Source organism: Gymnoscopelus microlampas, assembly GCF_963454915.1.
Source record: "Gymnoscopelus microlampas genome assembly, chromosome: 5".
NCBI lineage: Eukaryota > Metazoa > Chordata > Actinopteri > Myctophiformes > Myctophidae > Gymnoscopelus > Gymnoscopelus microlampas.
The window spans coordinates 19,029,987-19,053,475 of NC_139942.1; the positions used below are offsets into that span (position 1 = coordinate 19,029,987).

At 41.6% G+C, this 23,489-nt stretch overlaps 1 protein-coding gene across 1 annotated transcript in view; it reads right to left on the bottom strand.

Annotated features, from left to right (window-relative positions):
• Positions 1 to 779: 779 nt before the first annotated feature.
• LOC311045892 (la-related protein 4B-like) overlaps positions 780 to 23,489 on the bottom strand; it is a 46,492-nt gene continuing 23,782 nt past the window's right edge. Inside the window, exons 5-17 of the mRNA XM_084057962.1 lie at positions 22,741 to 22,819; positions 20,248 to 20,384; positions 17,583 to 17,686; positions 16,654 to 16,764; positions 16,291 to 16,344; positions 14,566 to 14,781; positions 13,507 to 13,613; positions 12,796 to 13,065; positions 12,002 to 12,026; positions 11,086 to 11,256; positions 10,205 to 10,395; positions 9,445 to 9,556; positions 780 to 8,320 (exon numbers count right to left, since the gene is read on the bottom strand). Coding sequence (XP_083914088.1) covers positions 7,889 to 8,320; positions 9,445 to 9,556; positions 10,205 to 10,395; positions 11,086 to 11,256; positions 12,002 to 12,026; positions 12,796 to 13,065; positions 13,507 to 13,613; positions 14,566 to 14,781; positions 16,291 to 16,344; positions 16,654 to 16,764; positions 17,583 to 17,686; positions 20,248 to 20,384; positions 22,741 to 22,819 — 2,009 coding nt within the window. The 3' untranslated portion in view covers positions 780 to 7,888. The remainder of the gene's footprint in view (positions 8,321 to 9,444; positions 9,557 to 10,204; positions 10,396 to 11,085; positions 11,257 to 12,001; positions 12,027 to 12,795; positions 13,066 to 13,506; positions 13,614 to 14,565; positions 14,782 to 16,290; positions 16,345 to 16,653; positions 16,765 to 17,582; positions 17,687 to 20,247; positions 20,385 to 22,740; positions 22,820 to 23,489) is intronic.

A 23,489-nucleotide genomic window follows, 5' to 3' on the forward strand; every position in this document is an offset into this window, starting at 1 on the left:
TGTGTTGTAAAGATACTGTACTTATAATGCATTATAATTTGTTTAACACTGAATAATTAATTATTAGCACTCAAATACTCCCGCTTTTAATAATCAAAACAAGCATTTTATGACTAATAAGGTCTCAAGTATAAATGCACTGTAATCTGCTTTATACGACTGTATAATTAGTTATAATACAATTATTAATACAAGTACTGCCATCATAACGCATTATGCCTTTTACTAATACTTGACTTATAAAGTCAAGTATTATAATTCATAATTGCTGGGCACTGAATGCATTATAGACATGGGATGCATAGCAAGTCTTACCATCGGTTCTTTTTAATCATGTAATTGCAGCACAAAGACAAATGCTGTCAATGAAACAAATTAGTTTGTACATTTGAGTTAATTGTAATAATTTAGGGGAATTGAATTAGTGATAATTAACTACTTGCCTCGGACCCCCAGAAATCCCCTTAAGGACCCCTGGGGTTCTCTGAATCCCACTTTTAAAAAGCACTGCTACTGTAATAGTCGGGCAGCAGGATCAGGGGAAAAGCCTTGGAAATCTTGGCTAGAGAAACTATTTATATGAAACCATTCAAGTGATTCAGTTTGCCTACAAATTCTTCACATGTGGAAACAGCTGCTCTCTGCTTTCTACAGTTGTTCCACACAATCCTTTACATTTCTTTCTTCCACATTGTTTTAGACTCTTCTCTGCAGACATTATTATTAGACTGTACCGCCTGTTGACCACATACAGTACAAACTGACACGCTGAGACTGGCAGCTCCTCAACAGTGCCTAAATCTTTATTTTCAGTAAGCTACATTGTTTTTTTGTCTCCAAATTAGACAGTTTTACATCATGACACAAGAGTAACTTAAATTATCAACAGCTGACGTACGCTTGATTCCAGTCTCAATGGAAGAATAGGTAAGACCAAAGGAAAAACAAAATTAAATTAAAACAAAAAAACAAATCAAAAGCCATCTCTAAAGTAACTTTCGTTCCAACAGCTGTTACAGGTGTCTTTAGGCAAGTTCTCCTGTCCCCCCCCCCCCACCCCCCACGCACGCACACACACACACCCTATCAGTCGATTGTCCATTGCCGTTAAGAGTATCATGGCATAAAGAGTGTTAACGAGTTAACCACAGTGAGTTGATAACGAGAGGAGACGGGTCTCGTTCCAGTCAGTTCATCAGAACGTCTTTGCTTTAACCAAGAAAAGGAAAAACAAAATGAGAAAAACGTTCCAGGGGTTGGTCTTTTTTACGAGCCTCAGCCGTTGTAAACCAAACAGCTGGATGGCACTGTCATTGTGGGGTGAGCAGGAAGCTGGGGCAGACTGGGCAGAGACGAAGACAGGCAGACATGAAATACCATGTTACCAGAAAAGCAAAAAACTCAAACGCCAACAGAGACTATTAATAGTGTGGACAAGAAACGGAAAACAACTTGTGTTCAGTCTTTTCATCATCACTGCATTACAAAATGTAATGCAAGTTCCTCTTGCAGCCGTTACCACCCTCCCCTTGTGAGTATGGAGTTTAATTTACCATAGGTTTGTGTCTTTGCTGCCTCATGTTGGGTGCATTCATTTCACATGTACACACGTGCTCTCTCAGGAATATCCATGGACACCCAATAATCTTCGAGGACATAGTTGGAGGCTATGCTACAGTCAAGTATATATATAGATAAACCTCCATGCTTCAGACACATCTGTCACGCAGTTCGGATGAAAGTTACAGTTCAGTTTTTCCTCTTGTCCTGTCAGTGGTATCACATTTGAAAAGAAAAATTCCCCAAGTTGTAAAAGACTTTGATGGACTTAAACTTTTTTTTGTTTTTTTTTAAACCAGTAACAAGTCACATCTCCAGAACAAAACAAAACAGAAATGGCAAACGTTTAACTACGCACGAGTCAAACTGCCCAGTCAAACAGCAAAAAACTATAATGGCACAGTTATTGGTTTCATTTGCCACGTCAAATGCAGTCCACATTATCAAAATGATTAAAAAGACAATGCACGCATTATGTTATGTGCCAGAAAACTCCTCTCTTTCTGAAGTTAAATGTAAAAATAACCGCTAAACTATGATTCCATTTCAGCCTAAACACTGGTATGTCTAGCAAAAAGAATGAAATAATTTGTACATTAATTAGTTATCAGGTGGGAGGCCACGAAAGCCAACATACATTTTCATGAGCATTAACCATCAAATCAAAACAGACATAACAGAGAAACAAAAACAATATAAACATTGACAATGTTCAAAAGACTTCTCTTTTTGCTCCGATCCGAGTCAGATGTTTCGTCTGGTACGTGCAAAGATATACGTCATAGACTAGACACACGTAAGAGATGTGTATGATTCCATGTGTCATTGTTATTCTGTGCTTAAAATTTGGTTAACTGTGGTCCAGTTTGACACTGTACATGGGCAACACACGAGATTGCCTCAAGCACTGCATGTCCCAAGATGATCGACAGAGAGCGACCCGTGTCCACCACAAACCTCGTTTTAAGCCAAGCGCTGGTCAATGCTTCCATGTCGCTGCAGCTGAAGCTCCCTTGCCAAACAGCTGAAATATTTTAAACGTCCGATGGTTGGCGCTCTCGCCACATGTTGAGATACATCAAACTCGATGCAGTCTATGCACTGAGCACCAAAGAATCATGCTAAGCTCTTGAGTGCTGCCAGGAATAAGCAACGAGAAAAGAGCTCAAACCAGAGGTCGACGGTCACGGTGGGCAAGCGGCCACACAAGAATAATTGATACATGCTTCTCAGTACCACAGGTTCAATCCCCTCAATTGTGCACAGTATGTGTGTATGTGTGGTTGGTTGTGTGTGTGTGTGTGTGTGTGGGGGGGGTTGGGGGGTGTTTGATGACTGGAAGAGACACACCTGTACGCCAGGTGCGAGTCACAAAACGGAAACAAAATAAAACAAAAAATGGAATGAGACAGTTTAGAAATAAAAATAAATGTTACAATCAGACAACCTGCCCACATCGCAATCCTGCAGGCAGGATTCAAACAAAAGAGAAAAAGACAAGATAAAAAGCAAAAAAAAAACAAAAAAACATTTTCAAACCACATTAAGGTATTTTTATATCCTACATCCAGCTCAATAGCGACATTAATAATTCAACAAGATCAATATATTTTTTTATATCATTTTAAGGTACCTCTTATATTTTTCTGAATATTTACAACTGTACAAGCAAAGCACACACTTCAAAGTGCACATATTGAATACAGTATTGACTAGTTTTGCATTTACAAGGATTTATATCCCCCCCACGGAAGAAAAAGAAAAAACTAACTAATGGCCGAGGAAGCAAGAGGACAGCTCAAACGAGATTCTTTTTCATACATTTTACACAAAATATAAGGGACAACGAAAACGGGTAAAGAGGAAAACCGCTGCTAGATTTGCATGTTTCTCAGTAAGACTGGTGACTTTTGGTAGGGCAAAATATTTTCCATGTGTCACCCTTAGTAACATTTTGGGTGGGAGTGGGGGGTGGGGGGGGTTGAAAAAGGAGGAACTCTATGCTTGTCTCGTATAAAAGTTAAGGCAAAGTCATTTTCAAGTTTAAATAAAATTCAAGTTTCTCAAACACTGGATGGAAATCATACATTGTGTGTTTGTTTCGTGTGTGTGTATATATATATGTATATATATAGATAATCTTTTTTTATCTTGTCCGTATGATGAAAACTTAAATGATATCTCATGGAATAAACAGCATTGGTTTATAAATTAAGTGGATATGATGCATTCTATCTCATTTTGACCATTTCCACAACAACAAAAAGATCCATCCAAGTGCATCTCAGTCCTTCAGAATTGAAAATTTTCATTAAAAAGATTTGTTTTTAATTATTGTTCATCCAAATCCAGAGCAGCTATCATCAACCTTCGGTTTCAGCCATTCCACTTTAACTTCCTCCTACTGAAAGCCGAGCTATTCCCGTGTCTCGGGTGGGCTTGATACCCATGGTTCCCCTTGATGTGGGGCCGACTTCTGCGAGACACTAGTACACGAAAAAGGTCCACATTAAACGCCTCATTTGATTCGCCGACAGACAACCATGTAAAGTACAGTGGTTCATTAGCGGTGCCGAGCGTTTAGGTCAAAATGAAAAACAATCACCCAAGTGGCTACTGGGGAGGAAGCTGAAGTTCATTTGCCCGAAAGGCCACAGCAGCCGCTACATCTTGAAATCACCAGACGCTTTCACTATTTTGACAGCCAGGTAAATCATTTAGACGAGAACAAGACCTTGAAATTATTGTTGGTTACCCGACATTGAGTCTGGTATAGCAACTGGTGTCAGCCAGCATACTGTAGGTATTCTCCTTCACATTTATATTAAATTCATGTTTTGGCCTCTATTCCTTCACCAGGGCCCCAATGAAGGTCTATACCAAAGTGTTGCTTTGTTTTATTCACATAAATGTAATCTACCAAGAATCCCAATGTGCTTGGGTGTTTCCTTTTCAAATTTTAACCAACACCCTATTTAGTCTCAAAGTATGTGTTTTATTGACTATATAATTTAAAGTGAGCCCGGAACATCTGACGAGGAAGCATGCTGAGAGAAAAAAACAAAATGATAGGGAGAGAGACATGCAACTCTAGACACAAAGCCCCTAAATGCCTGGGGAAGGAGTTGGACGAACCCACACCAGGGATGGGATTTTAAATCAGGACCTGAAGGCTTTAAGACATGCATTTCCCCATTCATTTCTAATGGGCGAAATCAAAGTTTCTCTTTTGAGTTCCTGATCCTCATCCCCGTTGCTGCTCACATTCCTGCCATTTGACAGTCATCGCAATGATCGACGCATCAACCATTCAAAACAGCCAACCAAAAATTCCTTTGTCATTCAATGCTTCCTTCAGTCTATCTTCCATCATGGCGACAGCTAGGCCATGCTTACATTCTATACGGTATACTCATACTTAAACTTAAATTAAATGTTGGAACAATACCAAAGTCTATTCCACCACACCAACTTTCCAAAGCCAACCAAATAAATCATTACGCGTCTTTTTTTTCTTCTTTTACAAATCCCCTCTTAAATAGAGGCCAAACATGTCAAACCCTTCTAAGAAAATGAAACATCAACATTGGCAACTAAGCCTGCCATTAAAAAAAATAAGTGGTTGGATTCAATATCAATACACAACTCTACAGGCGGAGCACAGTGAGAGTATGCTAGAAAAAGCAAACAACTGTACCGGGGTATACACTACAGTGCAGCAAAATGTGTCACGGAGGCAAACAAATGGTCGTAAACACGAACTCCACACCTTTCGTAATGGGAGTGAACAAGCCCATAGTGAAGATAATATAGCCAGGTTTCCTTTCTCAAAGGATAATGTAACCCTAGGCCAATGTTGTAGTTTGTGTCAAGAACAAGTTTAGAACTACAGAAGATAAAATAATAGCAGGTATAATCACCGATGTAGGTTATGCAGCTAAATAGAGTATATCTATATTTAATAGAAATGTGTGCGTTAGCTTTAGTTGTGCCAATGTCTAAGCATTGACAATGCTGTACCAATGTCTAAGCATTGACAATGCTGTTGACTACTGTTAATGTTTGCACATTGACTCACCTAAACCCAACACTTTCTTAGTAGCTGGCGTTACACCACAACGTACTATGGTCTGCACCTGCCATGTCCTTTCTCCATTCTGTAGATTTACACCAGTGAAGGAAAACAAACTACAAAATTGGCAAATGGTTTCATTCCCCTTTAAATGTTGAGTAGTATGGTGGATTTGTATTTCACATACTTTACTTTTAAGAGTACAAGCATCTTCCCTTTTTAACTTCATGTAAACTAAACTAAGAATGTTGTCAGCAAGCCACAAAACTACACCAAACAGTGCAACAGTTAAATGATAGAAATCAAGTATTTTCTACTTACAGTACCGGATCAACTGAAATAACAGGTTTCCGGGGGTTCAACTTCTAGCACCAAGAGAATTAACTTGAAACGTCACACTGTTTCAATGAAGTCACCTTGTGGCAAATCTGCTCCCAACTGAAGCCCTGCCTGGCTTTTCAGAAGAGTATGGGAACCAACCTTTTTATCCACCAGCTACTGTAACCGGTAAATCCTAAAAAGAATTCACTGGTCACTTTCACCATTTCATCAGGTCCAACATTCCCCATCAATGATGCTGCAAAGCTGTAATAAGCCACAGGATGTTTGCATAGTAGTTATTACAAATAACATACTACCATGTTGGAAGAATGACAAGAAAAAAACAGACCGCAAATTTACCACATTTTCCTCTGATGTGTTGAATTTACACGATTCATTGGAAAATCCGACAATTCATTGAAAAAAAACGGACATTACGGTCTTTACTTTTCAATCCCCCGGCACGGCAACATACACCCTTTGCAACCATTGGCAAACCACCGTCCAAACCTCCAATGCAGACCTCCGCTGTTTCAAGTGAAAACCAGCTCTGGAGATGTGCCCCAGATATGCGAGGACATGCTTCACAAAATCGCAGGCTGCTTTAAATGCCCATTATGTCTGAGATGTCAATACGACCTGCACCCTCCCCTTCAAACACTGTATGCCTGGTGAGGCATTACCCAGTGGACCAGATAGATAAATGAGAGCAGAGGACATGACAGGCTCGGAGATCAGGAGAGATCTACTGATCTGTGCCCTCTTGTGGTTGTAGCAGTGGCTCTCAACCTGGGGATCAGGTGTTACTAGATGAGTTTTAACGAGGCAGGAGATGACTCCCAAGAAGCTGGGAAAACACCATGTTTTATATATTTGTGATGGAATGTCAATTTCCAGCCACTAGCCTTCCTCTAATAATGCATCAACTGCAAACCGTAATATAAAAGATTGAGAACCAGTGGTACACGGGGGCCTTCCAGGACACAAGTTCTTTGTACAAATCGGGGAGAAACCACCCCGCATGCAACAGCAATTGCAAGCAGTCCTGGGAAAACTGTAAGCCAACACACCAATGCTGGTGTTAAAAATGAGACTGCGGTTATGTAATGCGCAAAAAAAAAGGCCATCAAATGAGAATAATGAACAAGTCTGCAAAAAATTAACTGCAAGGAAATGAAGGATCCCAGTCTTGTCGTTAGGAGATGAAAAGTGTTAATCCTGCATAATGACTGAAACAAACTAACCAACAAAACAAAAAAAACAACTAAAATATACACCTCTGTCTCACCGATCAAATGATGAGTAGTTGTACAACGGCACCACGCTGCCTCACGACAAGAAAAACAGCATGCACCTGAATCCCCCCTCCCCCCTCCCTCTGTGGCAACCTGAACAACATGGAGTCTGGCTGGGTGAAGCTTTTCCCATCACCCACCTGAGTGGCGGCTTCTATAGCAACGCCCTGCTTTTTGTGCGACGCTGTAATAACTTGAATCCAGGAAGGCAGTTTAGACATAAATATATCAATGCCATTATCTCATCTGACCCAACTTAACAGAGTCACACTAAGCAAAAAAAAAAACTTAAAACAAAAACAAAAACAAAAAACAATTGTTTAAATTAAATAAAATTAACCCAAAAAAAAAAGGAGAAACAACAAAACCCAGACCAAATAAATAAAAGATAAAAAGCATGAAAACGGTGCTCTACATGCACAGTAAAGTGCTTTTATTCATCTGCAAGCCCTGATCCAGGAGAGAGAAGAAGGCGTTCCTCTATGTTTGTGACTGGTGACTTCTCTGGGATATTTAAGTATTTAATAGCCCTGACTTTATAGAATTCCTCTTTTTAAATGCATGTCTGTGTGTGCGCGTGTCTTGTGTGTGTGTGTGTATGTATGCAAGTGTGTGGGCATGGAGGGGCATCATCTCACTCCTACTGCGGGGACTTGGGGGGCGTAGGCTGGGGGTGAGCAGGATCTTTGCTGCTATTGGGCGTCTTTCCTTGGTGCGAGGAGGAGGAAGAGGGAGGAGGGGACGGCCACCGACCACCCGGTCTCCTGGGGGCTTCCCGCGGGGGCCTGCCTGGGGTTATGGCTCCCAACGAGGGCTTGTAGGAGGGGTAGGATGTCTCTCTGGCCTTAGCCTCGCCGCCCCTGTTGCAACTGCCGTCTCCCACCGAGGCCGTTGCGTCAGTGCACTTCCACTCCTCGCCTGCAGGGGCGGCGGCGGCAGTGCAAGGGACTGGCTTGGCTTCCTTGTGGGGCTGTGGCGGCTGTTGCGCTTGGTGCTGTTGGTGCTGCGGCTGTAGTGTCGGGGTGTCCTTGATCCGCTGGCAGATCTCGGCGTAAGATGGTTTCCTCTGCTCCTGCGAGGGACAAAAAAAGAGACCGGCTGAGAATCAAAAAGGAGAGGTTACGGCTGACCACTGGCTTTTTATCATTTTATTATGATTTAGAGACAGGAAATTAACCGTGGAAGTTGTGATCATGCCATCAGGCTATCGATGCACCACCCCGATTAGTTACTGATGTGCACCCCTGCTAGTTGTGTTGATCCTAAAGGCAACATTTTCCAGATGTGTGAGTGCATGGATGGCAAGGTGTAGAAGATTTATCTGATATTTCTCAACTCCTAGTATAATTCTAAACAGCTTGAATTTTCAAACACTGACTTTAGCAGTACATATGAGTTTCTACTGATGAGGTCAGGATCAACCAAACTAGAATCCTATAATCACTGAATTTACACATTTTGTGAGTTCTACTCCCAAACCTTTGCACAAACCCCGTTAATTACAAATTAATGAATTACATAATAAACAAGAGTAAAAAATGGTGGGAAAATAGACTTGGTCTGTCATTCTGGACATGGTTTTGGTTTGTTTCATGGGCTTCTTTTTGATCTGGTCAAGATCAAGAAAAATACCAGTGTACAATAATTAAACTCCACTGCAGAGGAAAGCCCAAAGTAAATGATGTGTAGAGTCTTGTTACCGTTCTTATTAAACATTTTACATCATGCTAAATGGTTTTATTAGGTAATGGAAGCTGTATTAATTAATTCCATGTGGTAAAGATTAAAGAAATGAATCAAGCTATCATTAATTTCCTCCCCCTCATGTATTCATGCTCATATCGTCGCTGTCGGTGGAAACCTCAAAACTGTTAATTTTCAGGATTCAAATTCAAAAGTAGCAAAAATTGCCGCTCTGCCAGCTCAAAACGTGCCGCGTTGCGACACATTTTAAGCTTTTAGATCTGCTATTTTTGTGACACTGTAGTATGAAAAAGTAGGCCGTTAATTACGAAAAAACATTAAAAGTTACACCAGCCTAGGTTTAGATATTACAGATCCTATATCAGGTATTCAGCTAATAACACAATGTGACACTTCATTAGCTTGTAGAGCTGTTCTTTTAGCTAAGCGACACCGTCAAACTAGAGTAAATGCAGCTTTAAGCATTGAAATGCACTGCAGAACAATACTGACTGTAGCAGCACCGTTGACCTGCACAGATTTGCTGGTGGTGGACAGGGTGCCGGGAACCCGCTCCACAGACGTTTGCACCTCCTTCTGTTTCACCTCCAAGACCTTCACCTCCCTGACACACACACACACACACACACACACACACATATACACACGCAATCAATGATGGGTCATCAACGTTTTCAGAGTTCTTCTAATCTCATGTTACTCGTGTATTTCTTTGATGAATGGAACCTCACTTCATATTTATCTGACGTTAGTGGAAGCCATCTGATTCTCTATAAAGAATCAGAAACATGCTCAACCTGTGGTGCCATGCTAAGAATCCAATAATAATCCAGAACAGTGACATGTACTGTAGCCAGGGTTGCCAGATCTGCTTATCATAATTTGCCCGCAATATTTTATTTGAAAATAGCCAATCTACAAGCTCACAACGCGTCACAACGCGTCGCGATGAGCTTGTAGATCTGCTATTTTCAAATAGCTGATGTATATGTTAAAGTGCTCATATGGCCCATAGTCGCTTCTTTTGGGCTGGTTTTCCTAGACCTGGTTGCTTGTTTCTCTCACAGAATCTGGCAACACTGAGTGTAGCTGTACATAAATGTTGTCTAGAAATCACTATACAAGTCAATAAGCACAATACCGTTTCTTTGTAGACTAATGTTGATTAACAAGTTGTATCACAGCCTATACAACTTTAGGCATAACCATGCAGATTTCCAATGAAGTAGTTCACCCTTTATGTGGTTCTTACACTGTGGGCTGGGTGGGCGCGGGGCCATGGTGGGAGAGGCTGGTGGGTGGGGGCGGGGCCACCGTCGGGGTGACAGCGGATGGGGGCGTGGTCTGGAAGCTCGTGGGTTGTGGGGACGTTGCTGTACGCAGTGGCTCATTGGGGCCTCCTGGAGAGAGGGCCCTTGCGGTACTGGCATCAACGCTTACATTCTGATGATTGGAAAGACACAAGTATTGAGCATGTTATCAAGTACATCGCAGTAGGCTATTCAGAGCTTTTGAGACGGCCTTTTAACAATCAACGGTGGACATAACTTTGGTTGTTGTTGAGCGTAGATTTGTTTGAACAGAACAGAAGGTATTTAGAGAAGGAGAGACTTCCAATATGCCCGCAAGAAGGCAGTTTTGTGCAGTCAAACAGCATCTCCAGCTCAAACATGCTTGCTGGGGATGTAGTCCAATCAGATCGCTGCTCAAGTGCAAACAGCCTCTCAGAGTCAATGAAGGCCTCTACTATTTAACCTACCGCCAGGTTGGTACTGCCAACCAATCATTACAGAACCCTATACTGGTTGTATTTGCGACCTTTTGACCCCGTGATTAATCAACCACTCAACACATTTTGGAAGTAGTTGATGACTACTAAAACACAGCTGAATGAATGCACACAAGCTCTTGCAATTTGTGGATATAACAATGAGGGTATAATTAAGTGGAGTAAGCAGTAAGTAGGCAGCCTTAAGAATCAACCATTCCCAAGCCATGTGGTCCATAGGTCAGGAGCAGTTTAGTAGAGTAGTAGGGCTAGAAATGTCCACTCAACTACCAACATTTATAAGGAATTGTAACAGAGCTAGGACCAACAGGTCACATTTGGACCTGAACTGCACCGTCACCTACCCTTTCCTTAGTGGTTCCCAGTACCACGCTGCTGGCCAGTCGGTTTTCAAACACGTCGTCGCTGGTCTTGAGTTGTCCAGCTGCTCCGGGGAGGGGAGGGAAGCTGGAGAGACCCAGCTCGAAACTGGGAGACGGAGGCTTGGGAGGAGGTGGCGACTGAGGCGTCACTCTCTGCAGGAGGGGTGGATGGGCATCAATCAATCAATCAATCAATCAATCAATCACACACCCAGAGCAAACTCAGCACAATGCTCTCAATGAGTGACAGACACTAAACACCCACCCATACTGAAGTATGAACCCCAGCGATACTGACTGAACGTCACAAGACGTTTCCCATTCTCCTGAATTAACACTTACCAAATACTGATTTCAAGGCAAAGGGCATACATAGTGAATCATTGTTGTGTGCAATAAAAGGTGTGGTTGATGGTTCTATCCACAAATGCTACAAAACTATGATCACTTCTGTCACAATAATACTTTGGCAGGACGGGAGATAAAACTATGCAGTTTTTCTCAGTGTCAGGACTCGGTTGGTGCCCTCTGCTTTCATACAGCAGAAAACAGATGTTTAGAGAGATATCACTGAGAGATGGTATTGCATGGTAGAATCACTGAACTTGGGACATTATGAGTTGGGTACAACCCTAATATGAATCGCTTTTTCCTCCCTCAAGGTACAAGACAAACTGTGTTAACCGTAGGGAGACTGTGAAAGGGGGTAAGACATGAGAAAGGAAGAACTGCAAATATGTCCTCTTGACAGTCATCCAAATAGCTTAAGCCCATTGTCAACACCTCTGAACATACCGTAATGGGCCTCTAGGGCTCTTGTTTGAGCTAGTGGCTGTGCTTACATTCTGCATAATGCCTGGCCTTGGTGTCAAATGGGTGAGCAAAGAGAAGTACTTACTGTAAACTTGTCATCCCTCTTTTTCCTACAAGCAGAAAAAAATCCTTTAAGAACATTTTCAATCTACAAACATCGACCCTACTTGGAGCATGTATTAGCCAATTGTTAAGGCAATGTTTGATTTTCTGTCTTTGTTTGAACTAATGAAGGCCTATACATATAATAATAATAATACCTGGAATTTATAAGTACTCAAAGTCGCTTGAAATGATAAAATGTTTATTTTGCAAAATGTTTATTTTGCACACAAAAGATGAAAGTGGGTCTTGGAGGAAAATAAGTAAGGAAATGATGCATGTGCGTGCGTTTTTTTGGGGCCCTTGCAGCATTTTGGGGCATTTTCTGGATTGTTGGGGGCATTTATAATTATGTTACAGCAAAATCACATCAGTAATGTAGTGCACTGAATGTCATGATGTAGTGCACTGAATGTCATGAGCCAATGGAAGCAAGATGTTCCACAATGACTTGGCCAAAGTCGTTACTGAATACTGAGGGGTGTAACGGTTTACAAAGTTCAATTCGATAACGAGTTGTCACCGTTCATACATTTTTGGTACAGCAAAAAGTACTCCTTGATTTTGTTTTATTGAACTCGAGAGCCTCAGCAGCTAACATCATGCGTTATCCATTTAGGAGGAGCGGCTGAGATTGGCACCAAATTATAATTATTGATCCACCTTATGGCCAGGTTAGCTGTAAAACCCACATTAGTTTTAAACGGAAACCGGAGGACCAATAATTATTTTCCAGACCTGCGTAGCTAATGAACTGTGCTAAAGCTCCAGCCTCACCTTCCTCGGCCCATGCCCAGTGGGGAATAGTCTGTGGTGATGGGTTCGGCCACACGGCCTGTGCCTACGCCGTCCCTCCGGGGAAAGGCCACAGTTGAGGTCAGCCTGGCTCGGGGCTGGCTGGTGGGGAGGCGCGCCTGGGGGCTGCTGCGTACGCCATTCAGCAACCTCTCACCACTGGCGAAGTTTAAGAACCCCGGGCTGTCCAGGAGACCCGTGTTACGGTCGGCCGTGGGGATGGTGGGCCTCAGGTGAGGCTTACTGTGGTTCCTGGAAGACACAAGCTTATTACCATGGATGTCACATCAGGCTCCTAGAAGAGACAGGTGTCACCATGTCATGAAGATATTAAACATGTTACTAAAATATCCCTACAGAGCAACGGATACACCTATTCACCTGTGTTATTCAGCAGTCTCTTACTAATAAAGGAAAGACATGTAACATGGAGGCTGACAGTATTGAGAGGAGACAGACCTCAAAAACATAAATGTTGTGACATCGCTTTTACATCATATCATCCACGACTGGTTGACAGATTCACATTCCTACAATTCACCATGAAAATGGCTAAGGATTCATTTGTTCCAAGACGTGTAGTACAACACGTACTAGTCGATGACACACTGCCCAGACTTTTTTTTATATATCCCCGATTCCCCTGAGTCACGCAGACAGACGTCAGTTCAGAGTCAACAGAGGAGTACCGACCTGTTTCTGGGAGAGTAGTGTCTGACGGTGAGAGGAGACGAGGCTGGTTTGAAACTGTGCGACGTGGTGAAGCCGTTGATGAACTGGGTGTTGTGGAACGGAGTGACCTAGAGAACAGAAAAGTGAAAATACATCAGTCATCCAACAGTTGATGGTTTATAGGTTGTTTGATGCGAGACACTGGACGCTGATGGAAAGACATTTGAAAATGGTTGTAAGCAACTGCTTAAGATGCAAATCAGAGACGACGATGGTTATATTTTGGAAAGGTTAACGCCACGAGCCGAAACTGTTTTGGAGTTTATAAACAGATTGTTGATATAGTTTTGCTGTTGTAAATCTTGACTTATTTTTTTACTTCAATTCATGAAGTTCTCTTATTTTTTGGATTCTTCATTCACCATAAAAGGATTTTTTTTTTTACAAACAAAAATTATCCTTGTATTCAAGACATCATGTAAGTAAACAATAGAAATAGTCATTTTTGGGGTCAACAACACCATTAAGGTATCCTTATGGATCATGTTGAAATTGTATCGCTTGTCTTATCAATTTATTGCTGCTTTTATAAAACCTTTGGCAACTGTATCAACGAAAATGTATGGCTGACCAAGCCTTCTTCTACAATCCTCACTAGTCCGACCAGTACCCTCACTGCATTGACCTAAAAGCTATATTAAAAGCTAACAAATAGCCCTTAATAGTGTAGAGTACCATAAGGTTTAGTGGTGCTTCTGGAGCCATGTCGACAATGTTTTGGCCAATACAAGTTCATGATGCTTGTTATGAGCTAATCAGTTCTTCCTGGGCCAATGCTAAATCTCTTTTACATTTTTATTAAGGCATTCATTTTATCTATTCAGAAACTTCTGAGTGTGCATTTTTGTGACAATCGTCAAGAAAAGTTAATGACCTCTTCCTTGGCACAAAACCAAACTTTCCACTCAGTTTTGTGCAAATCTGTGCATGCCAATAACTGCTAACGGTCAGACTGACGGACTGGGCTGAAGACATTGCCTCCTTGGTGGAGGTTGTTAACAACTACCAGGCCATCCTTACCAGTGCGGGGTCTATGAAGCTGTGTGTAGCAGACCAGGCCTGTGGTGCGATGAGACTGTAGAGAGGGAACTGCTGCTGTGGGCTGTAAACCGGGGGGATATAGTAGGATGTATAGCGCTGCTGCTGCTGCTGGGCGTATGGGTTCACCTCCACTGGCCGGTAGCCGTTCTTTGGCATGAAAGTGTTGATAGCGATTGCCTTCGCCTTTATCCGTGCCTGGGGAGGAGTTAGATTACAGCAGATTACAACCATTTCCCCCCAAAAAATGTTTATACCCTTGCCACTTTGGTAGCACAGCTGTTCAATATAGGCAGTTAAGTGGAGAAATCATTTTAGATACATAGTTCGAATTGGTCAAAAGCTATGTTGTGATCTTAAAACAGCTATGTTTGTAGTGTGTTGTCAGAAGTGTTTAACTAGGGCATTTACGACTTCAGATTTTTGCAAGTCAACTTGTCTGTCAATAGTCTTGTCTTTGCGTCGATTGATGACGTCATCACATTGACACGCAAGGGGGGGGGGTCACATTGACTGCTGTCCAACAATGAGCAACTTGTATTAAATATCTCTGCAACGTTAAAAATGTATAGTTAATACTATATAGTTAATACTGTATAGTTTATACAGTGAAATGCAGCAGGATGACTACCGTCAACATATCACCTGAAAAGGTACCATCCCAGCGACCTAACCAGGAGTATGAAAATGAAGGCCCATGTTGACATTATTCCGGCCACAAGTTTTGTCCAACATGCGCCAGCGGTGCTGTAGCAAGCCAACAATCACGTCATCTATTGCAGCTACTGCCCCATATGGAAAGCGATCAAGAAGGAGCAAGGATATCAAGCATCCAGTTTCTTACTTTAAAGCCAAAGACATGATACTGCCTCTGTGCAGTCGGTGTAGGAAGACGGATTACATTGCTGGAATTGATTAAAGTGCTGGACTCCAGGCGTGAACTTCCAGGCAGAAATTACCCTTACAAAACTGCACAGCCTCATCTTTACAGAGAGTGCTGTGGAAAGCTGGACGTTTACAGGCTTTTAGTTGACTGTACAAATCTCTGCACCAATGCAAATCTGCAAGGCCTCCGATTCTCTCTCCCTCACCAGTCCATCTCTAGCTAAATTTAAATGTTATTCAAATATATATATATTTTTTGGGGGTACTCTTGTACTCTTAAAACATCTGTTTGGTTGGTTAAGTAGTGACAAGGTCACCATTTACCAAGCAAAATAAATTCATTAGAGCTTGTCTGAGTGACAATAGTGCAGGGAGAATATACAATGAATATAGTAACATGAGTATGTGTTTGCAAGAAGACAATAAGTTCAACTTCACTCCAAATGCCAGGGAAAAGTACAGAATGTATTGAAGACAGTAGACCATCTATACTACACGTGTCACTCTATGTACATTAAACATTCAACAGTGGTCAAGAACGGAGGCACTGTGGACAGATGAGATTTCTGGAAGGAACGCTACATTCTTAAGAGGCGCATGGGAAGATTTGTTTCCTTATATCAGTGGACTAAAAAACATGATATCACGTTAACTTTGAACAAACCTCTTAAAAACAGCAAGGATTGCATGAGTCTCCTACCTTGGATGGGAGTTTTGTCAGTTTCAGTGTGCAACGTTGTGGTAAATTATAAATGAGGATGGTTATCTTTGTCCTGCCCTTCACTAATGAAACTTTAACAGCTTCTCAGACAGAACACCTACCTTTATTGGCTTCCCTTGGAAGGTTTTCACCTCTTCACGGAGGTACTGATATGCCTGGGAACCAGGAAAAGTTACATTAAACTCAGGAATAGAAAATATGTGTACTGTACACACACCTCCATAACGGTAAACTGCCGTGATGTTAAAGACGGTCCTCGATAAAATGTAATGTAGATACCAAATCATCATTTGCAGCTTCTAGTTGACTGGTGATGAGACAGTAGAAGTGGCAGTGCATTTTGGTAATCTACAAACCACTGTTGCGTCTTCACCAGATTCAGTTTCTCGCTCAGGATAAAATGTTATTTTAAGAAAAGTAGTGATTGATAAGAAAACAGTAAATAACAAGCCGAGTTTCATTACCTGCTGTGCATCAGCCTCCGATTCAAAAGTGATGAACCAGTTGTCATTGTAGGCAAACTCGCAATTGATGAACTTGGGTAAGTTGTCTCCCTTGAACAGAGCTTCCACCTCCTTCAACACAAAAACATAAAACACAAATGAGGTTAGAAATCAAACAAATCCCTTTAGTACTGTAACTGTCAGCTTCCTTTCAAAATATTAAAATATTTGGCAAGAGAAATGCCACTTTCCTATCCTATGTGTCTGATATATAATAATTTGATATATAATATCAGTTCTTGTAACAAGGAAGAAAACTGCATGTTAAATAACAGAGAATATGATAGAGATGCCCTATTTTAAACAGATGGTGGAGCCGATAAAATTGTATCTTATTTTAAAGTGATAGCTCGAGTCACCCTGCTATCAGTGAGACTCTAAATTCCAAGACAGTTCGTTTAGATTCATGTTCCTTGAAAATTGTACCACTGCCAAACTGCAGTCTCATTATCTTTACACCTATAAATTGGTTTGCTACCAACCAATAAACAGGACTAGACACAGGAACATTAAACATAAATAAGACTCAATTTCAGCCCTTTTAAAATGAGCGCTCCAACTCTTAGAATAGAACTGCTAACACATTCATTTTGATGACCAGCCAAATGCTGTGGTTGTGAAACTTGAGATTTCAATTTGGTTGGAAAACACAGGTTGCCTTGAGTCTGTCAAACCCCAAGGCATAAATCCAACACGACTGCCATGGCACGGTGGGGGACTGGCACAGGATTAGCAATCCAACAGTGGGCAGAGTAAACTCAAAGGCTGTCAGAGATGGCAGGGATATACTGACCTCTTTGAGGTACCGTCAGGGATACACACTGACCTCTGAGGAACTGTCAGGGTGATATTCACTTCTATGAGGTACTTTTTTCCAGGGACATACTGACCTCTATGGGGGTACTCTCAGGGACTTCTCTGAGGATAACGATGCAGCGGTTCTGATTGGGCCGAACCTTCTCCCCCTTCTCATCCACCTGGACCAATGGTAGAGCTGGAGGCAGACGCAGAGAAACAGCATTCAGTTCACCAGCAAATTGAACATTAGAATTAAACGGGACACATTAAGAATTAAATAAATGTCGAGCTTTCTTACCTGGCTATTTTAAGGCTATGCTACTTGTTCCATTTACTTAAAGGGATAGTTCAGATTTTTTGAGTATTTTCTGTAGGAAATACTTACCATTAATGTAGTGGTTGCAAAGGTATTAATTGATTGCCCGAGTCCCGTGGTCAGAGTTATGGTCCGTTTCTGATAAATATGCATGTAGTTCCGGTAGATTAGCAGATTTGGTGGGGGCCGCTCATTAAAAATAAATAAATTTAAAAAACTAGCGTCATTTGTATTGTTGACCTATTTCTACAATATAGAGCAGGTTTCGTTCAATTTCGACCCCTCTGTCACATGGTACTATTTTTTGTGTCATATATTTTGTGCGTGAGTAGGCTGCCGCGGTGCAGTGATTCTGGACACAAACATTAGTACCATGTGACAGAGGGGTCGAAATTGAACGAAACCTGCTCTATATTGTAGAAATAGGTCAACAATACAAATGACGTTAGTTTTTTTAATTTATTTATTTTTAATGAGCGGCCCCCACCAAATCTACTAATCTACCGGAACTACTTCATATTTATCAGAAACGGACCATAACTCTGACCACGGGACTCGGGCAATCAATTCATACCTTTGCAACCACTACATTAATGGTAAGTATTTCCTACAGAAAATACTCAAAAAATCTGAACTAACCCTTTAAGCTTCTTTTATTGAACTCATTAAAATCTGTTCTATATAAGAACATCAGCTAAATGCCATATTTAAGCATGACATTTTAAAGGATTCACACAGCCTAAAAGCAGTAATCACATAAGTACCGTTTCACATCATTGGGTATCAGAATAACCAAGCAACAGCAATTGGCGCTCATTACCTTCAATTAACACTCCTTTCTTACAGGACCATTCAAGGGACACAGGAGGACTGTTTGTCTTGACCCTAGCAACTATTGTTTGTTTGTAATCTTGTGGATCTAGGAAGAGAAGCCTAATCTTCATCAGCACTGATTTGAAATTCATTATCTCTCAGAATGAAGCCATCAGCTAAATGCCTAAAATGTAAATGTAAATATAAAATGCCATAACAATGATAGATGCAGCTTTTTTACACTACAATATATACAAACATTAAGAACTACCTAAGGACACTCAGCATGATTCTAATTGAATACCCTGTTGCTGTCAACATCACAATGACTTAAAGTTTAGTTAAGTTTTAGGACATCTATCGATGGAGAGAGAGGCAGTTGTAACTGTAACACCTGGGATTTGAAGCCGGGTCTCCCACATGGGGAGACTCCCCTGTTGGCAGGGGAGATATCGGGCTTCAGGCAGGGCTACATGTAAACCAATAATATCCTACCAGACACCAGGGGTCTAAATTTCTCAATGGAAGAGTAGAAAGACCACCTCCAACCACAAGTTATGTATGTATTCATTAAAATAAGTTGCAGACTGCAGCTTTAACAGAGTCTAACAGAGCTGATATAGTACAAATTGATTTTTTAAATGCATTTTTTTAACACTCAGCTCTTGAATAAAACAAAACGATCTGGCAGGACTATCTCGCTAGACTCTGCTTTAACAGTTTCTCATGGGAAATTAAATGACAAAGCAAGGTCCTGCTGTAATACAAACATTTACTTTGCAACAGGCAGATGCATCTGGTTTTTGCCTTTGGTGTAAACGACAGAAGATTTCAGAACGAGTAAGCAATAGACATTTAACTCCTTTCAGAATGCGCGAGATTATCTGGTGAGGCAATGAACAGTCAGGTTTTGTGGGTATAAAGTATGGAACTACATGCAGATTTAAAACCTGCCAGCACCGACATCTTGGTTGATTGGCATATTATGTCATTTTGATGTTTGACATTTTCAACCCAAAACTTCTTCAACTCAAAAGTCATCTCTTCCGTGCAGCCTCCTTATCCAACCAAGTTTCATTAAAACCTGGCCACGCATTTGGTGTATTTTCCCCCACAACAGACACACAGATACAGACAGGAGCGAGATACAATCCTGCCATGCATCTCACCGGGCAGGGTAAACACATAATCTGTGTTTTAGCAAAATGACTTTTTAACCCATTGAGACCTGGAACTGTGTCATTTTTAGATTTGAGCTAAAAAGCATTATTTTACTCTTTGGCTATTCAAAAATAGCAGATCTACAAGCTCGTAGCGCGGCACCGAGTGCCGCGCTACGAGCTTGTAGATCTGCTATTTTTGAAAAATCGTGAAAATGTGTGCAAATCTTTGAATATATATATTTTTTTAAAGCGAACATTTTTAACTCAAATCTTTGCTTCTGGGGGGTCCCTGGAACAAAACATTTTGATGGGGGTCCGCGGCCAAATACATATAATTTTGGGGGTCCTTGACATGAAAAAGATTGAGGACCACTGATATAGAAACATAAGTTTTTCAGAAAACTATTGGGATTTAGGAGACATGTAGAATCGGCTTCAGGTCTCAATGGGTTAATGACCACTCACATCGCAGGATGTCCACAATGAGCTCGACGTCCGTGCTGAGCTTCTTTACGTGGTCCAGGTTGGCCACCGTCACTATTGGCACATACTGGTCGCTGTCCATCTGAGAGATGAGGTACATGTCGCTGGCCAGGTTCTCCCTGGAAACAAACACACAGGGACAACGGAGGTCAGCTGACAAAATGTCTTCTGAACGCCATGTTTCGGAACCGCTGCTGAGTTACGGTAACCACCAAGATGATTTTTCCTGAGCCCAGAGTATGGCTTTGAATTGTTTTCAATGGGAGCGGCCCATATTTACACTATGCTACAAATGCCAGCAGCATGATGAGGCGCTGAGTGTGTATTCCGAGCAGAGTCGTGCATGTATGGAATTTTTATCTGGTCACCGAGATGAAAAATGTTCAAATTTGGATAAAACGCTGCAAATCACAGTCACCTTTTACCCAGCTGCCCAATCACTTTGGCGGAGGAAAGGTAAAAAACTACACAAAAGAACCTCTGTCAATTCCTAGATGTACAAATGTGCATAGAAATGTTGCTGGAAATGCTTCCCATTTCACAATTTTCAGCTCAACAAAAACAATATATTAAAACTATTATTATTACCTTATATAATTACATCGAATTTGTTATATTCATCGTGGAATTGTATTTTCTTAATGGCAGAATGGCATTAGTATAACGCCATTAATGAGCAAGTTATGGTCCAGTGTGAGCTTCAAGTGGCTCAAGCCAGCAGCTGTGAGAGTTTCTGTCAGCTTGTCTGTAAACAATCTATCCATTTAAGGCAAGAAATGGGCCATTCAGTTGCTCAATCGTGATTAATTTAACATCTACGCCCGTTATTGTAAAGCTTCGTTATCAATATTCGTCTGAGTATCTCGGCTGAAAAATTGCTCTGCCTCCCAAGCGCCCTCAAGCTCCCAGATGGCAATAGAAGAGCACCTCACGTTTCCAGCTGGAGAAAAAAAAACATGCTTTAGTGGGCACACAGCCTGAATGCCGTTTTACGAATTCACAACAACAGCAGTATTCCGTTTCCACGTTCTGAGAAAGTGGCGTATGGCAAGGGGCAACTTCAAGGCAGGAGAAGGAGACAGCAAAAAGTAGTGCAAAAAGTTGAGGACAGGTCAACAATCGCTGCACATCGACACAAAGGAGATGTAGATGTTTCCCATGTTTTGTACAGACGCATTTAGCAGAAAAACGCTTAGAGGAAAACAACTACCGCTGTTGGTGTGACTTTAGGGCTGATGGAAAGTTAAGAGAATGAGGAAGAGTGAGGGAGAGGAACGAGGAGGATGAAAGTCAGAGTAGGAGAGGATGAGAGACAAAGAAAGAGGAGCAGAGAAATGACACATTCAGTTAGTTCACTCAACTAGGACTCTGCCTTCATGTCTTGTCTATTTTTAACTGTCCTTTTAACCACCGTTTCCAAACAGCAAACCTCCATGTACGACAGACAATGCAGTGAAATCTCATCTGGGACCAGTCAATGCGTCTATGACGCATGCGGACAAAGCCTGGCAGAGCCGGTAAGGTAATGATTAAAAAGGTCATCAAATGGTATGGAGATTAATACTCTTATCGTCCATGAGTCTTTTCTGTCAAAGAACCCTGGTAAAATCCTGATTTTTAATTGAACTCTTAATGTGCACAAATTAACAAAATGGACACTTACAGGTCCATTGTGTTTCTTTGTACAGTCTCAAGAGTTAAATTAAAGGTAATCTTTGCCGATATTTAACGCAAATCCCTGTTCTGATTAGTGTGTTAAAAACGTACCTTGTGTATTCTGTGAATTTAGAGCTTGCCTCAGTGTCATCGTGGACATTTTGCCAATTTTGAAAATCAGAGAATACATAAGATCATTTTTGCCACACTATATACAGTATATAAGACCTTCCCATACCAGAACAATGGGATTTTGGTTCAAAAGCAGTGTCCCTTTAACACTCAGGATTTTACAGTGTACACGTCAACCCTATGTGGCTTTGTGTGCGTCAATAAAGATCAGGAGAGCAGACCAATCCATGAGGCCCATTGGTCCACCCCCACGCCAGCGGTCTTCTCTGACAGTATGAAATAGGGCTTTCATTCAGGGCACGCCTCACGCCCACAGCAGGGGACCAACAGACAGAGAGAGAGAGAGAGACGGAGAGCGAGAGAGTGAGACAGAGAGACAAATGAGTATGAAGGCTGCTGTTGCAAAATCACGGCATATTTCAGAGTTCTCCATGGGTGAATCTTGATCGCTCTTAACAGAAACACTATTGCTTGGATCAACGGAGCCAAGAGGGAGGGGGACTATGGCGTTTTATTCTTTTGTTAATGAGTTGTTAAGGGATGCAATTTTTCTTGTCAGGACTCCGTTATAAAGTGCATCTCTCCGTTAAGAGCCAGAGTACAGCGTCTGAGCAGTGGAGCCTTTTCATGCATGCAGTGTTTATGAGCTTATGTGTTCATGTTGGATCTCAGATCAGTTCAACTCACCGTGACAGACAGAACTCCAGGGTTTTCTTCAGGTGGTCCCTCAGTCCCTCCTGGCCGTTCTCTGGCTGGGCATCTCCGCCTGTTGACACACACATAAAACAACCACAGATTCAGAACAATAAAGTATATGATAAATGTTTTCCTCCGCCACCCATGTGTGAATGGGTGAAGCACAGTGTAAAGTGTGAAAATGCCTTGTCCAACCCCAGGGTGAGTGATTAAAGCAGTGTAACAGTGTCACCCATTGAGAAAGCACCCTATTCTACCCTGCAATGTGTTTTCTTTTCCCCATGTAAACGCTCCTTTTGTATGGAGCAGACATCAATTGCTCATTGACTGTGTGTAGATCAAGACATTTACACTTTAATACAGTAAGACGACGTAGCCCTCGATAACATAAAATCTCATGCCTCTAAAAGATATGATGCAATTTACCTGCCAATGACAAAGACTTACTGAGCCAAATAAAAGAGGCATATTGCCAGCATCACTCAATCTGCAACAGCGGCTTCAGGCACACAAACGAAAACCCTGTTTTTATTTAGTAAGATTTCTCACGCGGTTGTAAATGATCAAATGATGGACCCTGAAATTGTTCCCTTTCCCTAACAGCAGGAAACAGGCAGCTGTTCTGTAGGACGGTGTACCCTTTCCGGGTTAGACAAGTGGTGAAGCATTGACCACAATAGAATCGCAATTTTAAAATGCAGTTGAAGGCATAATTTTTTTAAACTCCATCGGCAAGGATC